This window comes from Papilio polytes, unplaced genomic scaffold (assembly GCF_000836215.1).
Source record: "Papilio polytes unplaced genomic scaffold, Ppol_1.0 DF824270.1, whole genome shotgun sequence".
NCBI classification, from domain to species: Eukaryota; Metazoa; Arthropoda; class Insecta; order Lepidoptera; family Papilionidae; genus Papilio; species Papilio polytes.
The window spans coordinates 1,554,805-1,570,368 of record NW_013524934.1 but is presented as its reverse complement, the minus strand read 5'-3'; the positions used below and the strand labels follow the sequence as shown (position 1 = coordinate 1,570,368).

The 15,564-nt window shown below is 32.6% G+C and overlaps 2 protein-coding genes across 2 annotated transcripts in view; one reads left to right on the top strand and one right to left on the bottom strand.

Annotated features, from left to right (window-relative positions):
• Positions 1 to 1,166, bottom strand: part of LOC106104487 (phosphatidylinositol 4,5-bisphosphate 3-kinase catalytic subunit delta isoform) — a 15,800-nt gene extending 14,634 nt beyond the window's left edge. Inside the window, exons 1-2 of the mRNA XM_013284556.1 lie at positions 1,034 to 1,166; positions 614 to 862 (exon numbers count right to left, since the gene is read on the bottom strand). Of these exons, the coding sequence (XP_013140010.1) occupies positions 614 to 760 (147 nt within the window). The 5' untranslated portion in view covers positions 761 to 862; positions 1,034 to 1,166. The remainder of the gene's footprint in view (positions 1 to 613; positions 863 to 1,033) is intronic.
• A 176-nt stretch (positions 1,167 to 1,342) lies between these two features.
• Positions 1,343 to 5,029, top strand: LOC106104495 (probable 28S rRNA (cytosine-C(5))-methyltransferase). Its single transcript, XM_013284569.1, has 6 exons — positions 1,343 to 1,867; positions 1,945 to 2,200; positions 3,123 to 3,385; positions 3,455 to 3,568; positions 3,718 to 3,892; positions 3,969 to 5,029. The coding sequence occupies exons 1-6, from the start codon at positions 1,745 to 1,747 to the stop codon at positions 4,976 to 4,978; spliced, it is 1,941 nt and encodes a 646-aa protein (XP_013140023.1). The 5' UTR covers positions 1,343 to 1,744; the 3' UTR covers positions 4,979 to 5,029.
• The last annotated feature ends 10,535 nt before the right edge of the window (positions 5,030 to 15,564 follow it).

The following is a 15,564-nucleotide window of genomic DNA, read 5'->3' as shown; positions in this document are numbered from 1 at the left end:
GTTAGTAGTAAGATGTATGTTTTTTATTCCAAAGTGATTGCTTATCAACTTGTGAACCAATTTTATTAAACAACTGACTGAAGTTATTGAGGACCTAATAGGAATTGGACCATTTTAATTTTTTCATAGTAGTCTATACCGTTTATTTGAGTATATTTTTTTTTATTATCTAGACAGCAACAGCTACCGGCACCCCTGGTGATGCCCATGACTATATAATAGCTTAACAACAATACTTTAAGAAACTGTTTGCAACAAAGAATGGAGAATAATAATATCATACAGTTCCTCATAAAATGTGTAATCATCCTACCTATTTCAATAACTTGGAATCAAGATAGACTTAAAGTAAAAGATTATTGTAAAACATAGTTGTACAATTTCATATAAATCCTGTATAAAATAACATTCCAGTTTTTTTTATAAAAATATTTGTTGTAATCTAAATAAGCAGCAAAATGTAAACAATGGGTAAACTTTCTAAAAATCAAACTAACTTATCTATGCATGTTACACAATAGTAACCTACTTCTGTAGTGCAAAGGAAATGAGTTGCTTCAAAGTCATGACTCACGCTCGTTTAGGATGTTATTGTGAACTGTCTGGCACTAACCTCCTTCACATCCTGCAGTGTTACATCCCAACCCACTGTCAGTGGCATATACACGGAGTTGGGCATCAGGCATATCAGGTCGACCTTCTCGGACGTCGAGGACGTCCAGTAATCCCAAGTATTTGGGCAGCTCGGTGCGGGCACCATTATTTTGATTGATCTCTTACTTGATCACACAAATTACCCCCACAACATTTTTACACCTTTCACTGAAAACTCGCTAGTTCGCGACCATGTCGCTGTTGATCACTGAAAATATTATGCACTAAGTTACTTAACAATATCGAACCACAGTGTTGAATCATAGCATTTCCTGGTATTTTGATTGGGGGGCAAATCGCCATTCGAAAAGAAACTGTCAATGAAATTACACAAACAACATTGATATATAAATATAACACAATTTATAAAACCAAATACCTTTACAAACACTTTACATAATTAATGTTGCAACAACAAATTACAAATCATAGAAGTACTTTTCTGAGAAATTGTAAATAAATGATAAAGATTACGTGCAACAATCTTCCGTAAGTACTCGTACTGAAAAAATAAAACATTTGGCTATGGTAAAATATTTTTTATTTGTTATGATGTCAACATTCCCCTTTCAACTTTTCTTGATTTATTGAACTAATTTACCAAACACATGAACTTTGTACGGTAATCAGATAATCATTACGGTTTTCATTTATTAAAGATAACTTAGCTTAGCAGAGCATTGGGAATATTATTATCTTACGCTTTATAAATACGTTATGAATGTGAGTGTGAATTTCCAAGTCCTATTACACCTATTTAAGCTGGTCAGCGAAAGATAGGGTTCAAGAGTCGAAACGAAGCTCAGTTGAGTTATGAATTGGTAGGTAAATATAGCTTATCCACCCTATTATTTACAAGAAAATAATAAAGGTGCGAAAATTAAATACCCTACTTACTCTATGACACTTCTCTATAGGCTTCTATCTTTATGGAACAATTCCTAACCTAAAATCACTTTAAACTTCAACATAATCCATAAAATAAAAACTTGCCAGAATAGATGTTTTGAGTTAAGTGATCTCGTGATACAAACTCTATCAAGGTTAGTTGAAATGGTACAGTTTTCGTCACATTTTTACTAATAGTAAAATGTTCGAGCATTCCATTAAAGTACCAAGGCACTATAAAATTGCTGCTAATATATTAAAAAAAGTTTCCACTGAGGGCGGCAGCGTTAAAACCTTGCTGTACGATAATAAACTTCGTCATTTCGTGAGTATATCCTTATATTTTTACAGATACTTACAAAGTACTTCTAGAAATTAATGTCCCTTTCAATGTATTTGCAGAGAACAAACGTGCTATTTGCACTTATAACCGAAACTATAAAACATGCCGCACATATTGACAAAATCTTTGATAGTTGTAGTCTTCTTAAAAATGAATCACGTTTAGATCCTTGGCTAGCAAAAATATTAACAGCAGAATTGCTATTTGGTAAAAAATCATTACCTGGGAAAAGTAAACCAGAACAAACAATATTATCATACAAAGAACAATTCGAAAAATATACAGATGACCATGAAGATGATTTGAAGTCTAAAGGTAATTATTTTTATTTATTTTTCAGATCAATAACAACTGAAAATACAAAGAAATGGCTGATAATACTGAGGGTCCGCTGATACCAGCACATACTAAACGAGTGACTTTAGTACTTGCGAATTTGTTTTTATACAGTGTAGCGATGTTTACACTTCCTTTTATTGCATTTTTTGGTATACAACACATACTCACTGATTTGTATCCTTTAGATACATTTCCAAGAACAGTGTGGTCAGTTTTTAGTGCAGTGATGGTAGTAAATATAATTATTTTCATATTTGCTTATAAAGCTTATTATGAAAAGGAATATGATGAACATGGAAATGAAATTGACCAGCATTCATACACAACTAATAAACTACCAACTGCAACAGAAACGGACAAAGCTACATTAAATTTGAAAAAAGATTGATTGTCTTGTACCAAAGTATTTCATTCCAAGTAACTACAATATTGTTTTAAGTATTGTATTATGAATTATTTAGCCCAATGTAATTTATTCTAGTAGAAATAAAAGATATTTTAAACAAAATTAAATTTGTTTGAGTTACAAAATTGTCAAATTGCCTATTCTCAATTACTCTAAGCATAAATTTTTTAAAGTTAAATAAAGGATTTTTTGTGAACTGATTTCTAATGGTTGACCATCTGGTTTGCACTGTAAAAGATCAGTTTTCGCCACATCCAGCTAATAAATATTTCCTCATAAATTATATCACATGCTATGAAGAAAAATGATAAAAATGTAAATTTTGACAACCCTTATTAAGGTAGAAATGGGATGGGAAAACTACTAACAATGATTTATAAATAGTTTACCAATACGACAAGTAGAAATATTTTATTTCAGAATATTATATATTTATTATATCAAAATTGTATAACCTACTAATTCTAAAAATGCTTAAAAATTACATGATAGTTGTTCGCAGACCCAGATATGTCCGCGTTAACACGAATCTGTTAACCACATCTGATGCAATACGAGCCTTCCAGGATGAAGAGTATCGCTTCATCAGATGCACTTCCGGCTCCTACGACGACTATCTCAAACAAATACAAAATCTCACCGAGTATGATTTTACACAGGATTACCATGTGAAAACGGTATTTGTTTTTGCTCCTGGTACCAAATTTCATGAACATGAATTGTATTTGGAGAATAAGCTTATATTGCAAGATAAGGTATGTGAAAGAAACTCCAAGATAATCTGTATTTTTGAAGGGTTTTTTTTTTAATGTCTGTTTATTTAGGCAACAGCTCTGGCAGTTCATCTTTTGGCTGCACCTTCTGGTAGCGTTGCATTGGACATGTGCGCTGCACCCGGTATGAAGACAACGCAATTGGCTGCTTTTATGAGAAATGAGGTAATACTTCCAATTTTTCTCATACTCAGTCGATAAGTGGTCTTCCTTAATCGTCTTTTTGTATTAGATGTCCTTAATAAGGAAGTAAGGATTTTGTGATTACAATGTTTTAAACCCTTTACTTCTTTATTAACTGTCTTACTTTTCAGGGGAAAATTTACGCGGTGGAAAGAAACGAGCAACGTTATAAGACGTTATGTGAGTTTGTTGAGAAAACTGGATCAAAATGTGTAGAAACATTACACAAAGATTCCTTAGAAATTAAACGAGGAGACTACGATGACGTAGAATATATTTTATTAGACCCTAGTTGTTCTGGTTCAGGTATTTATTTAGTTATTGTTGATATTCAATCGTGGATTTTAAACAAATAATAATAAAGTCTTAATTTGATATTCAGGTATGGAATTTTGCGTACACAACTACATCGAAGAAACGAGATTAGCTAAACTTACATCATTGCAGGAAAAGTTTTTAAAACATGCAATGAATTCGTTTCCTAAAGCAAAGAGGATAGTTTACAGCACATGTTCTTTGTATCCAGAAGAGAATGAAAGAGTTATAACGAATGTTGTGAAAACATCAAGAGCTAAATGGAGAGTTCAAGATGTAAAGGAATTGTTGAAAGGTGAATGGAATAACTTCGGTTCAGGAATGTATGGTAGTATCGGTACAAGATGTTTGTACGCAAAACCTGATACAGATTTGACGACTGGATTCTTTTTAGCTGTATTGGATAGGGATCAGAAAGATTTAGAAAAGAAAGAAAATCACGAAAACAATCCAATCAATGAAGGAAGAAAAGGAAAGAAGAATAAAACAGACCAAAATAATGACATTAATCCTAGTAGTGCAGAATTTGATGAAACAGGACATATGGAACATAGTAGTATTGCTCAGAACGAAAATGATGCAGCTCTTAGTACAAATACAAATAAAAAGAAAAATAAATCTAAAAAAGATAAAAAAGATGATTGTACAGATATTGTAAATGATGAAATTAATACAATAAGCGATATTAATGAGGATGCTAAGAGTAAATCCAAAAAGGAATCTAAGAAAAACATTAAACTCGACGAACACGAGTTTGAAGAGAAAGATAACTTGATTATTGATACTAAAGAATCAAGCGATGAAAAAACTAAAAAGAAAAAGAAGAAAAGAGATAAAACAAAAGAAATAAATAATACAGAAAAGGAGGACGCTATAGAACCTACTGTAGATGATGATGAAGGAAAAGTACAAAAGAAGAAAAGGAAACGTAACTCTGAACAGATTATAGATGAATCAAATACTGATTGTTTATCAGATAATTCAAAGAGTAAAAAAGAAAAATATTTACCAGTCGAGAATACTAATGCAACTGAAACAGAAGAGCCGAAAAAGAAAAAAAAGAAGAGTAAACATTAGTCTATTAAATCATGAAGTTTGTATTTTTTACAATAAATTTAAAATTTTTAATTATCGTTTTATTCACATTTAGTTGCACATTTTTAGCGTCTAAATAATCATTTCTGACTTTAAATGGAGAGTGAATATTCTCGATTGGAACTTGTGTTATTTATTTTAATTCCTTCTCTATTTAGGTTAGTATAATTGTAAAATTATAATTATTCTAATCATACTGGGCTTAAGCAAAGTCAATAAATCCGTAGCATAAGTAGGGCAATCATAAACGATGCTTACAACTTTCCCATAAATGAAGTACTTTATTTTTCCTTCCATCGGTTTTTTGATTATGAGTCGTATTACGTTTACATATTATTCAATTTTGATTGATGAAGGTTAAGCTGCACACACGCTAGTTCGTCACGAACTTTGTCGTGCGTCCCTATTTCCAACGCCCACATACAAAAGTAATACATATTCATATGAATAACTAATTGAATAATTGTTTCTTTGTTACTTTTTTTAATGGCGGGTGTTAAATGTTGATATGTAGGTTGCGACGTTTTTTCATCTGTAATTTACAGTGTGGTTGTAATTTAACGTTATTGTCCTCAATACATATAAACTATACGCACTGAAGTATTTATTTACATAAATAAATGTTAACTACCTGGGTGTAACCAGGGAGCTGCAGCAAATTTTTGTACTAAGGACCTGTCCCCTGGCTGATAGGGGCTCAGATAGCTTAAAATGACGTCCCTATCAAATAAGGTAATAAAATCCGATATTTCCATCACAGATTTTACACGTTCGATTGTTTTCAGACAATTTACAATTTGGTGGAACAGTCCCTAATAGAATTAAATAAACGGTAAGGATAACCTCACCTTTTAAAAATTCGAATGAAATATTGACATGAGACAATAACTGTACAATATGGAGTTAACATAGCATTGCACTAATTATCGTCAGTTAATTTCAAATAAAAATATTCGATTATCAAAAAATTTATAGGTCAGTGCGTGTTTAAAGTTGGTTACTTTTCTTTTGTCCTTGAGCTAATAAGGTGTTACGGCTCTTACGATCATTTTTTACGTGAACGTATTGTAACGTTATGCTTGGTTCACACTTGGCCAGTAGCGCTTTATATCTGGACTAGCTTTCATCTAGTATAATGTGAACACTAACTGGCGCCAACGAGACCTACTGTAAAGGCCAAATGTGAACCAGGTTTATGAGCGATGCTGGTGATGAATCCTATGACCGTCAACATTCGTCAATCGTTGAGAAATAGATATTGGCATCTCTTTTGTCTATTTTGAATAAAACAAAGACAACAGTATGATTTTGTACAAATGTTTCGACTGTGGGAACGTCCATGTATAAGTTATCGAAATGACTAAGAAATGCCTCGATATTTAGTATTAGCGTATTATTATCGTAATTGCAATTTTGCGTCAGTTCTTGGAAAAGCCATTTAGCGTTTGATTGCTTTAGGTAATATTCGTGAGGTTGTTACTGTAATTCTGAGTATTTATGACTACATAAATTTCTCTATAAAGTGACTTATTAAGAAGAAATTTTAATGGAACAAAGCCATACGAGACGTTATTGGAGGAAATAGATCCATCTATTATAATCATTATTAAATAAATTTGTTATTCTGAAACAATAAACTTATGTACGTTGTGTGCTGTAACAATATAAACGAGTTAGTTGCTTAGCAACGAGAGTTTTCTCCTATAGGCGTGCCTCGAGGGCGGGTCCATTATCTTTTACCCTCACAAACAACCAATGAGCGACAGGAAACGCAATATTATGACAAACGTATCATTCAAGGCATGTCATGTTGCTGAAAAAGTTTAATTACTGCATCATGATTTTGAAATCTACGCTATGGGAATAGAGTCTTAATTTGCTTGAATTTAATTGTTGATGAGTTCCCGTTATTGGCTGTCGTAAATCAATAAAGTACAAATTGTCCTATTGTAGTGTTGTGCTTGGAAAAACTAAAATAACTTTATTTACACGCCCCAAGCGTTATATACCTAATATGTATCTTTTTAATCTAGCTTTTGCTCGTGACTTCACCCGCGAGCAGTTTAAAATAAACAGGAAATATAGCCTATGTTACACAGAGATAGTGTAGCTTTCTAATGCCAAAAAAATTGTAATCGCCTCTGTAGTTTTTGAGTTTAATCTTTACTTACAAAGCACATTATTTTCCTCTTTAAAATATTATTATTACTTACGTGATAATAATAGTGAAGTTTATATTCTTACCAATTTGTCGTTGCAAAATAATTCAACGTAGATTATAAAAATCATAAACAAGCTTCAAACTCGATAACATTTACTTATAACAGTTTTCAGTAATAAAGGTATAATTACAATCTTTCTCAACAATCGTTACTTGTTAGTAAATATAACCTCAAACACGCACAACTCTCATTTATCTTAAAACGCGCAGATTCATGACGTCACTAATGATTGAAAGCGTGCAGACTTACTACCTTTATGTAATTTTAGTAAACTAGGTCTTATATAAATATTAACTAAAAGACCTGAAACGTTCCCATAAAACTTTATATTGTAAAATAGGTTATTTACCTCCTTTCCTACTCTCGTAGTGTCGCAACAGGTTTTTGTCCTCCACATAACTCTATCATATGTTATCTCAGTCATCAGTCCATTTTTAATAATGTCACCTTTCACGCAATCCATCCATCTCTTTCTAGGTCTACCTCTACAGGTGTACCCTTCCTCGAATTGTAAAATATTATTGTAAAATAGGTGACTATTATAATTATACACTTTTGAAATTATACTAAATAATAAGTAATTTAAATAACGGATAGAACTTTATCAGTAGTTAAATTTCGCTATCAAGTAAATAGCTACGCGCTACGCACGTGCTACGGCGAAGTAGCAGTCGCGTAGCTTACCGAGCTACAACTCTTTAAACTTAAAAAAATAACTATTATAATTTGTTATTTAATATATCTTATTTCTGTAACAGTAAGGCGCTATTGAGACTGCCTACGTATTAATAAGGGGTTTTACAGAGGAAGACATTTTTCATCCCTTCTCTTTGTCCTCACCGCTGTAGCTCTACGAGGCGATTGGTTTAGAAAAATACGTTATTTACAGTATTCCAATTATTACGCTACATTTTCATGTTTTTGTTTAAAGATACCGTACAAATAAAGCCTCAAAGGATCTATACATCGTAGCTTCGTAATTAGTCACCTAATTATAAGAAAAAGCCTTTTTTTCATATTATAATCAATGTTAACAGCAATTAACAGAGTTTAACTAGCCTCACCTAAAAACTATAAGCGAATTATATAAACACGCCAGCATACGCCTTCGTTGACCCGAACACGCTTAGTGTATGTCAACTTAGCAATACCACTTCAATTTATCAAATAATGTGCGTTTTAAAATTTTGAATCTTTGCCATTACTGAGATTTGCATTTCGTAAATGACAATGTTACGCGAAAAAGTATACAAACATGTGCATAATTATAAAGTATTTATGTGAATTTAATAATATTAGTACTACCTGGTTTAATGTAGATATGAAATACAATAAAACAAACTAAAATGTTGCAATAGTAATAGATGCAGTAATTTTGTATACTTTTTTCTTTCTTACGAAAACATTCCAAATTAGATAACCTTATATAACTCAATAATATTTTTCTAGTAATAAAACTGATAGTAATCTATATGTAGTTTTTACCCTACTGATATTTGTAATTAAAACAGCATGTCGGTCACGCCGGTGTGACGTACGCGGGTGCGGTGCCCGACTCACCCCACGCGGCCGTTCCGAACCTTCACTCGATTCCCTTCTCAAAACATAACCGGACGACTACTTGCATACTTCTAACTTATACTAAGTAATTACTAATTAACTTTACACACTTAAATCATCTTGTCTTGTGTTGAAACTTATTTTTAAGTTTATCGTATTAATGCATTTCGCGCCAAATATAATTTTGTTTTTCGGGATTATGTGATTTTTAACATTGTAATTAAGTGAATCGATTTAAGTGAAAATGGCTAGTGAAGAATCAGCGCCTGCAACTGCGGTAAGTTATGATAAAATAGATTAGACATAGTAATTAACTAATTAGTTATTAAGGTAGTTGTGTATCTGCTGAAATTAAATAAAGCTACTAGAAAGTCTAGATGTAACTAGAAAAAAGACTTTTTATCTTTTCCTAAGATATTAGGATTAGTAGTTTTGTTTGCTTTGGTTTAAATCTTTTTTGGACTTAAACGTTTATGTATATATGTTTTGTATTAGTAACGTGTTTTACGTTGTAAATTATTCTGAATCATATCTTTTCGGAAATATTGTAATAAAATAACTTTCTTCGAAACAATGATTCACTTTTGATAAATCGAGGTTTTCTTTAATTTTCTTTCAAATAATTATAATAAAGGCTAAAGTTTTTTTTCGTGACCTCTGTCACTTAGTCACGCGCCCACACCAAACTCGTTAACTCTTGCGATGATCTGGAGATAACAAAAGTTATGTTACTTTCATACTTCAATAAATTATTATTTTCTATACCCGCACATATAATTATAGTAATAAATGTAATATAATAATAAATGTATATGTAATCATGTACATTTCATTTTTAATAATGATTAAAAAATAAAATGTAACTAGTAGGTTATTTTCTGATTGTACATCTTTTAAAATATGCTCTAACATTTAGTAATCATTTAAAGATAAGGTCTTTTTATCTTAGTAAGGCTGCGTATTAAAGATTTCATGAATGAAATATGTCGTATCAAAGGCTACGATTATTGCTTGAGAGGGTTGGGGTGGCGGGGTGCGGGCGCGGCGGGCAGTCGCCGGCCGGGCCGTAGCGAGTCATGTCGCGTCGACAGCCCGCCAAACCGCGCCTACATTCGCGAAACCGTCCACAGGCACCAGAACCTATTTCCGCACCGGAACCTACTCCAGCACCGGAACCCGAGCAACAAGCGCACTCTGATGACGAGAAGGAATCCGAATGGAGACCGTCTCGACCTCCATCACCCCCGCAAAGGAACGAAGATATCTCGGAAGGTTCAGAGGCAACAGTTCGAGCGGTGAGACCGGAACCGACGAGTCGTTACGCTAACTTAAACTACTGGAAAGCACGACGCGTCACATTCTACCGCAATGGCGATCCTTTCCATCCCGGCGTTGAGTTCCGTTTTAAGCCGGGAAGAGACCTCGTGTCGATGGACGCGCTACTCGACCGTCTGTCGGAGAGGTTAGAGTTGCCGAGGGGCGCGAGATTCATCTTCGGTATGGATGGAGATCGAAAGTACAGACTGGAAGAACTCGAAGACGGAGCCTCTTACGTCGTATCGTCATATAAAACATTTAAGGTAACGTATTCAGATGTTTTTATCTCGTTGTTTACATTGCTATTTGACCATTTGCTCTGAAGATTATGAATATGATTGATTACGATATAAATATGGTAGTAATCTCCAAATTATGCATATTTTAAGGTTAGGTTTTATATTTTTGACATAAATGTTAACAGGTAAGGTTATTCAACCGTTGCACAGATTGTAGAAATGGATAATAGAAAACTCTGGTAGTACTTGCGCAGAAATTCAAACCATGTTTTTATATGCGGTCTTAATTCAAATAGGTACTTGGTTATCGCACCCATAATAATTTCTTTGTAGCAGGGAATTTTTACTCATTACGCCTATTTTGTAAAATTTGTATTTTGAATATATAAAAAAGTACCATGACACCATAAGGACATATTTGTTATAAATAATTCTTTACAAAGCTTCCCTAGTTATACAAAATTTACCAGAGGTAACGTTTTTCATTATTCGCATACAATAATGAAAACATACGCGTACAAAAATAAATACATCAATGCGAGTGACGCCGGGTTCTAAAATTAGTAGTCTTATATATAAACTTTGTATTTTAATTATTTCATGTTACAATACCTTTAATAGTTGACCTGCTTTACGCTATAGTTATGTTTAAATCATTAAGAAAATTTATGTTTAGGGTAGATCCGCACTGCACGGGTAACAAACGCCGAGACAATCATACTAATATTATATATGCGAAAGTTCAGATGGATGGATGGATGTTTGTTAGAGTTTGTAGCCTAAACGACTGAACGGATCTCGATGATATTTGGTATAGATATGGAGGATAATCTGGAAGAATACATAGGCTACTCACTTTTTTTTTATAATTCCACGCGGACGGAGTCCCGGGCGGAAGCTAGTAAATAACAAAATCATTGTGTGTCATGAATTAGAGCTGTACCTTACAATGGTTTAAAAACACATTGATAATTTAGAAGACTGATAATTTCGAATGTACAGACGCGTTTAAATCTTTAACACTACAATAATTATTCAAATTTTATGCCAGTTACACACCTTCTGTTTTGAACTAGTTGTATAATTATTTATGTATGTAGGCATTATTTTTATTATCAGTTAAACTGTACAGTTTTTAGTTTCGCCTATAGATGTATAATTCAAGGGAAGGTATACTGAGCTTTACGTGTGTCAATGTACGAGAAAGGACTCCATTTTATAGTCAGACAAAAAAAATATTAACTAATAGTTTTTTCAAACGCGTCATGAGAACGGTCCTAAAAAATACATTAGCGTGTAAGTCCTAAGATGGTATTTGAGTCAACATAACTTGGGGTCCGTGCAGACGAGGCCGCGGCCTTGCCAGATGTGGGTCGAAGGATAAGCCCCACGCACCCGCCATTTGCATTTCGATTACGAATGCTCGAAATTTGTTTTTCTCCGTCCATCCGGCGCCTAATTGTGAAAGAAATTTCATCCAAACGTAATTACAGCGTGAGGAAATTGTGAATACGATAAGAGTATAATAAATAATTTGTTTGTATATTGAAAGTCGTTATGTGAATTGCGTAAATAAATCTATTTCTACTTACGTAGTATTTTACAAAGAAAAACTGTTTAGTGACTCACCCAAATGCATAAATTCATGTCCTGGGAATGACTCACTTATTCATTTTTTAACGAAGAATGGGGTTAAAAACGGTTCCTTAATTTAAAAAAACACTTTAAGATGTAAGATTTATGAAAAGGAAGAATTTTATGTATTGGATGAAATTTTGAAACAATCCTTTTTTCACGTCAAGGGAAATATCCCAGTGTTATTATTAAAAAAGGAGAAAACGTTATTTAATAAAGTATGAAAAAAAAGTATTATAATGATTATTTACTATGTGTTTAATAAGTGTGTAAAGTCATTTGACAATCATATACTCTCGAGGGCATTGTACCACCTTGCACTTAGACTGCACCAAGGCAACAATACCAACGACCGCGTAACCTTTTGGCGCAGTCGATATGATAACTCAGACGCCTCTAAATTTATAATATAAATAAAAATTAATATTTGTCCCGTATCTAATCTTAACAAAAAACACACATAGTAACTTAGTTTATTTAAACATGTTAAATATCAGTAACGTCTTTACATTATGGCTTAATTATTACAAGTATACTTCAAAAAAGATATAAATTCTATATGTTTGTGACGAGTTTGAGGTTAACACGAAAATTTTCGAGAAAGTGTTCGTAACGTAGAGAAATTTTATATGAGATTCGTCTATGTATTTTATGCTCGATAGGAGTTCTACATAAAAGTTTCGTGCTAGGTTCCTAGTTCATCTATACTAATATTATAAAAAAGAAAGGTTTGCATTTTTGTATGTATTGTAATAATTCAAAAACTAAAGGGCCGATTTAAAAAATTCTTTCACCGTTAGAAAGGTAAATTACCTGAGACTAACTTAGGCTATATTTCTTTAATTTCACGAAGGCGAAGTCGCGAGCAACGACTTGTTATTTATAATTACAAGGTGCGTTGATGGTCGACTTGCCCCAATTCATATAAAGTATTCAATACAAAGGTCTACACTGAAATCTGTGACATAAATAGTATTAAGTAAGTGTTGCGTTAACCTATTATGTAAAATACATAATAAATCTTACGACTCACTATTATATACATTTTCCATAATTATTTATTACAAAAAGTACGTAGCGGTGACGTTCACGCGATCCCTTGCCAAGAACCTGCAAAATATCGCTTCCCTGTTGCCGACTTACATTATTTAGAAATTAAATTAAAAGTGTAGCAGTAACAAGAAGAAAGAATTTTGAATTTTTCACATTTTATTTCTCATATTAATTTAATAAAAAAACTAATTACTATATAAAAAAAAATAATACGGAATTTAGCTATACTGATGTTGTGGTAAAAACTACTGGGAAGATTTAATAAAAAAAAATCTTTCACCAATAAAAAGCTAGGTTATCACTGAGTAACATAGGCTATTATTTTTTTTATTTTACGGAAACGAAGTCGCGGTCAACAGTTAGTTTTTATAAAAATAGATAAAAGGCTCTATAGGATCCCGGTTTGTGAAGACCTGAAATGTTATTTGACTAAACGATACGGGATGGCAATTTTATGTTGATTATTACGAAGTTAAAAAAAATATTATTCTTGACTGCAGTGACATTAAAAATTTCGTAGCACATCGTAGCTGTTACGTAGACTAGTAATTATTGGTTGATTATTTACATTTAGGTATTTACTTTACATGTAAATTATTCCTTAATCACATTAAAATATACCAATCTAAGAATCATAAGTATACATAAAATTTTGTTTAGGTTTACCAACAGTAAATTAGTATTTGCGATGTCTTAACGATCAGGGCGCGGTTTTGCAGAGTCACTATAGAAATTACACTTAGTTACTATAGTTTTGTGGAGCGAATGGTTATTATTATAAAAGGAAATAGGCTATTTGTTCATTGCTAATATACTTTATGAACAATAAATTTGCTTTTACATAATATATCAGGTTTAATATTTTGATTACCATAACCTACTAGTATCTGAATTCAGTCAAATGGGATTGGTAATTTAATAAATTAAATTTATGTAAATCTAAGTAATACAAAATAAAATAAAATGTAAAAATCCTTTAAATACGGAGAGCTTAAGAAGCTAATTCATTTCGTTCATTCATTCATTCCGCAAGGTACCATCCTCACCATCTTGATGGCTGGCATTCCACAACTGTGCGGTTTTCGCGAAACTTTCTGCCCGCTCAGCAGCTTGACGATCGGTCTGTCCTCGGCGGTATTTCCAAACCAATACGACTTAGGGTCCTTCAAGAAGCGTTGCCTATCCTAATGCCTATCGTTTCTCCAAAGACCGGCAACGCATCTGCGGTTCTTCTGGCGTCGTTGACCACCTCGGTGATCTTGCCGCTCGTTTGCCCCTTTTATTATTAAAAAAATAAGAAAAGTGCACTTTATTCACTAAACTATGAAAAACAATAGTAATCAATGTCTCTTATACTACTGATTTAGGTTTCACGTAAAAAATCAGTTCGAAGTTTTCACTGTTTACACTTTCGAAAAATGCAGTCCGTTGTAAGGAGGTCAAGCGATTTATCAATATACGAGTAATGGCTGTTTGTAACGAATATATCCCATTTAAGCTTTATTCTTGACCGCAGTGACTAGCTTTTGCCCGTGACGTAGTCGACGCAGAATTAAATACAAGCTTACTTAGTTGCTTTTGAACTAAGATTTAATAAAACTATGTGCTATATCAGTGTCAAATTTCATCCATCCATTCAATCAAACATTTGCATTTAAATCATTAGTATCAAGCATAATAATGTGTGATTTTTTTTTTAAATACATTACACTGATTCTCTATGGTATCATCATCAACATCATCAGCCTTTCTCTGCCCACTGTTGGACATAGACCTTACACAATACCTCCCACATAATGCTCTATGGTAATTGGTCGCCATTTTATTCGCACTTTCTTCACAATCGTGATACATTTCACGCAATCCATCCATTTCTAAAAGAAAGCCTACTTACGATATACACGTGCATACTAAAAAAAATACGCTATAATTTTATACCCGGTGTTTTATTACAAAGCCGTTTAACGTCAGATTACATTATATTATGTAGGTTACTTAACTGAAGCATAAGTACTTTACTTGATTGAATTATGTTAATAACAATTGCATACAATGCTTATAGTTTACGTTCTGAATACATTTAAGACAATTTAAGTACTCAATTATATGGAAAATTAGAAATCTCTCTTCCAAAATAATTATCAAAATAAACTAACCGTAAAACTATTTAACATGATTATATTATGAAGTTAAAATGAAAGATATTGTTTGAATACGCGGTCGTCTTATTAAAAAAAAAAGACAAAGATAATTACGTTTCAACATCTAAAGTTCTAAAACTTAAACAAACTTACCTAACGTACGATTTTACATATAAATAATTTTACCTGACGTAATTACCAACGAAATGAAATTTATTTACATAATTGTGTAATTGTGAAGGCGTTGCTAACTGTAGGCCTAGATTATTTACATTTCCGCATAGCTTATTGACCAAAAGTAAAGTGGATCAAGGTCTCAGACCCATTTTATGTCAACCTTCGCCTAATATTCTTAGCGCGTTATCCCGATTGCGTTTATCAGTTCGCGTGTTGACGTGATC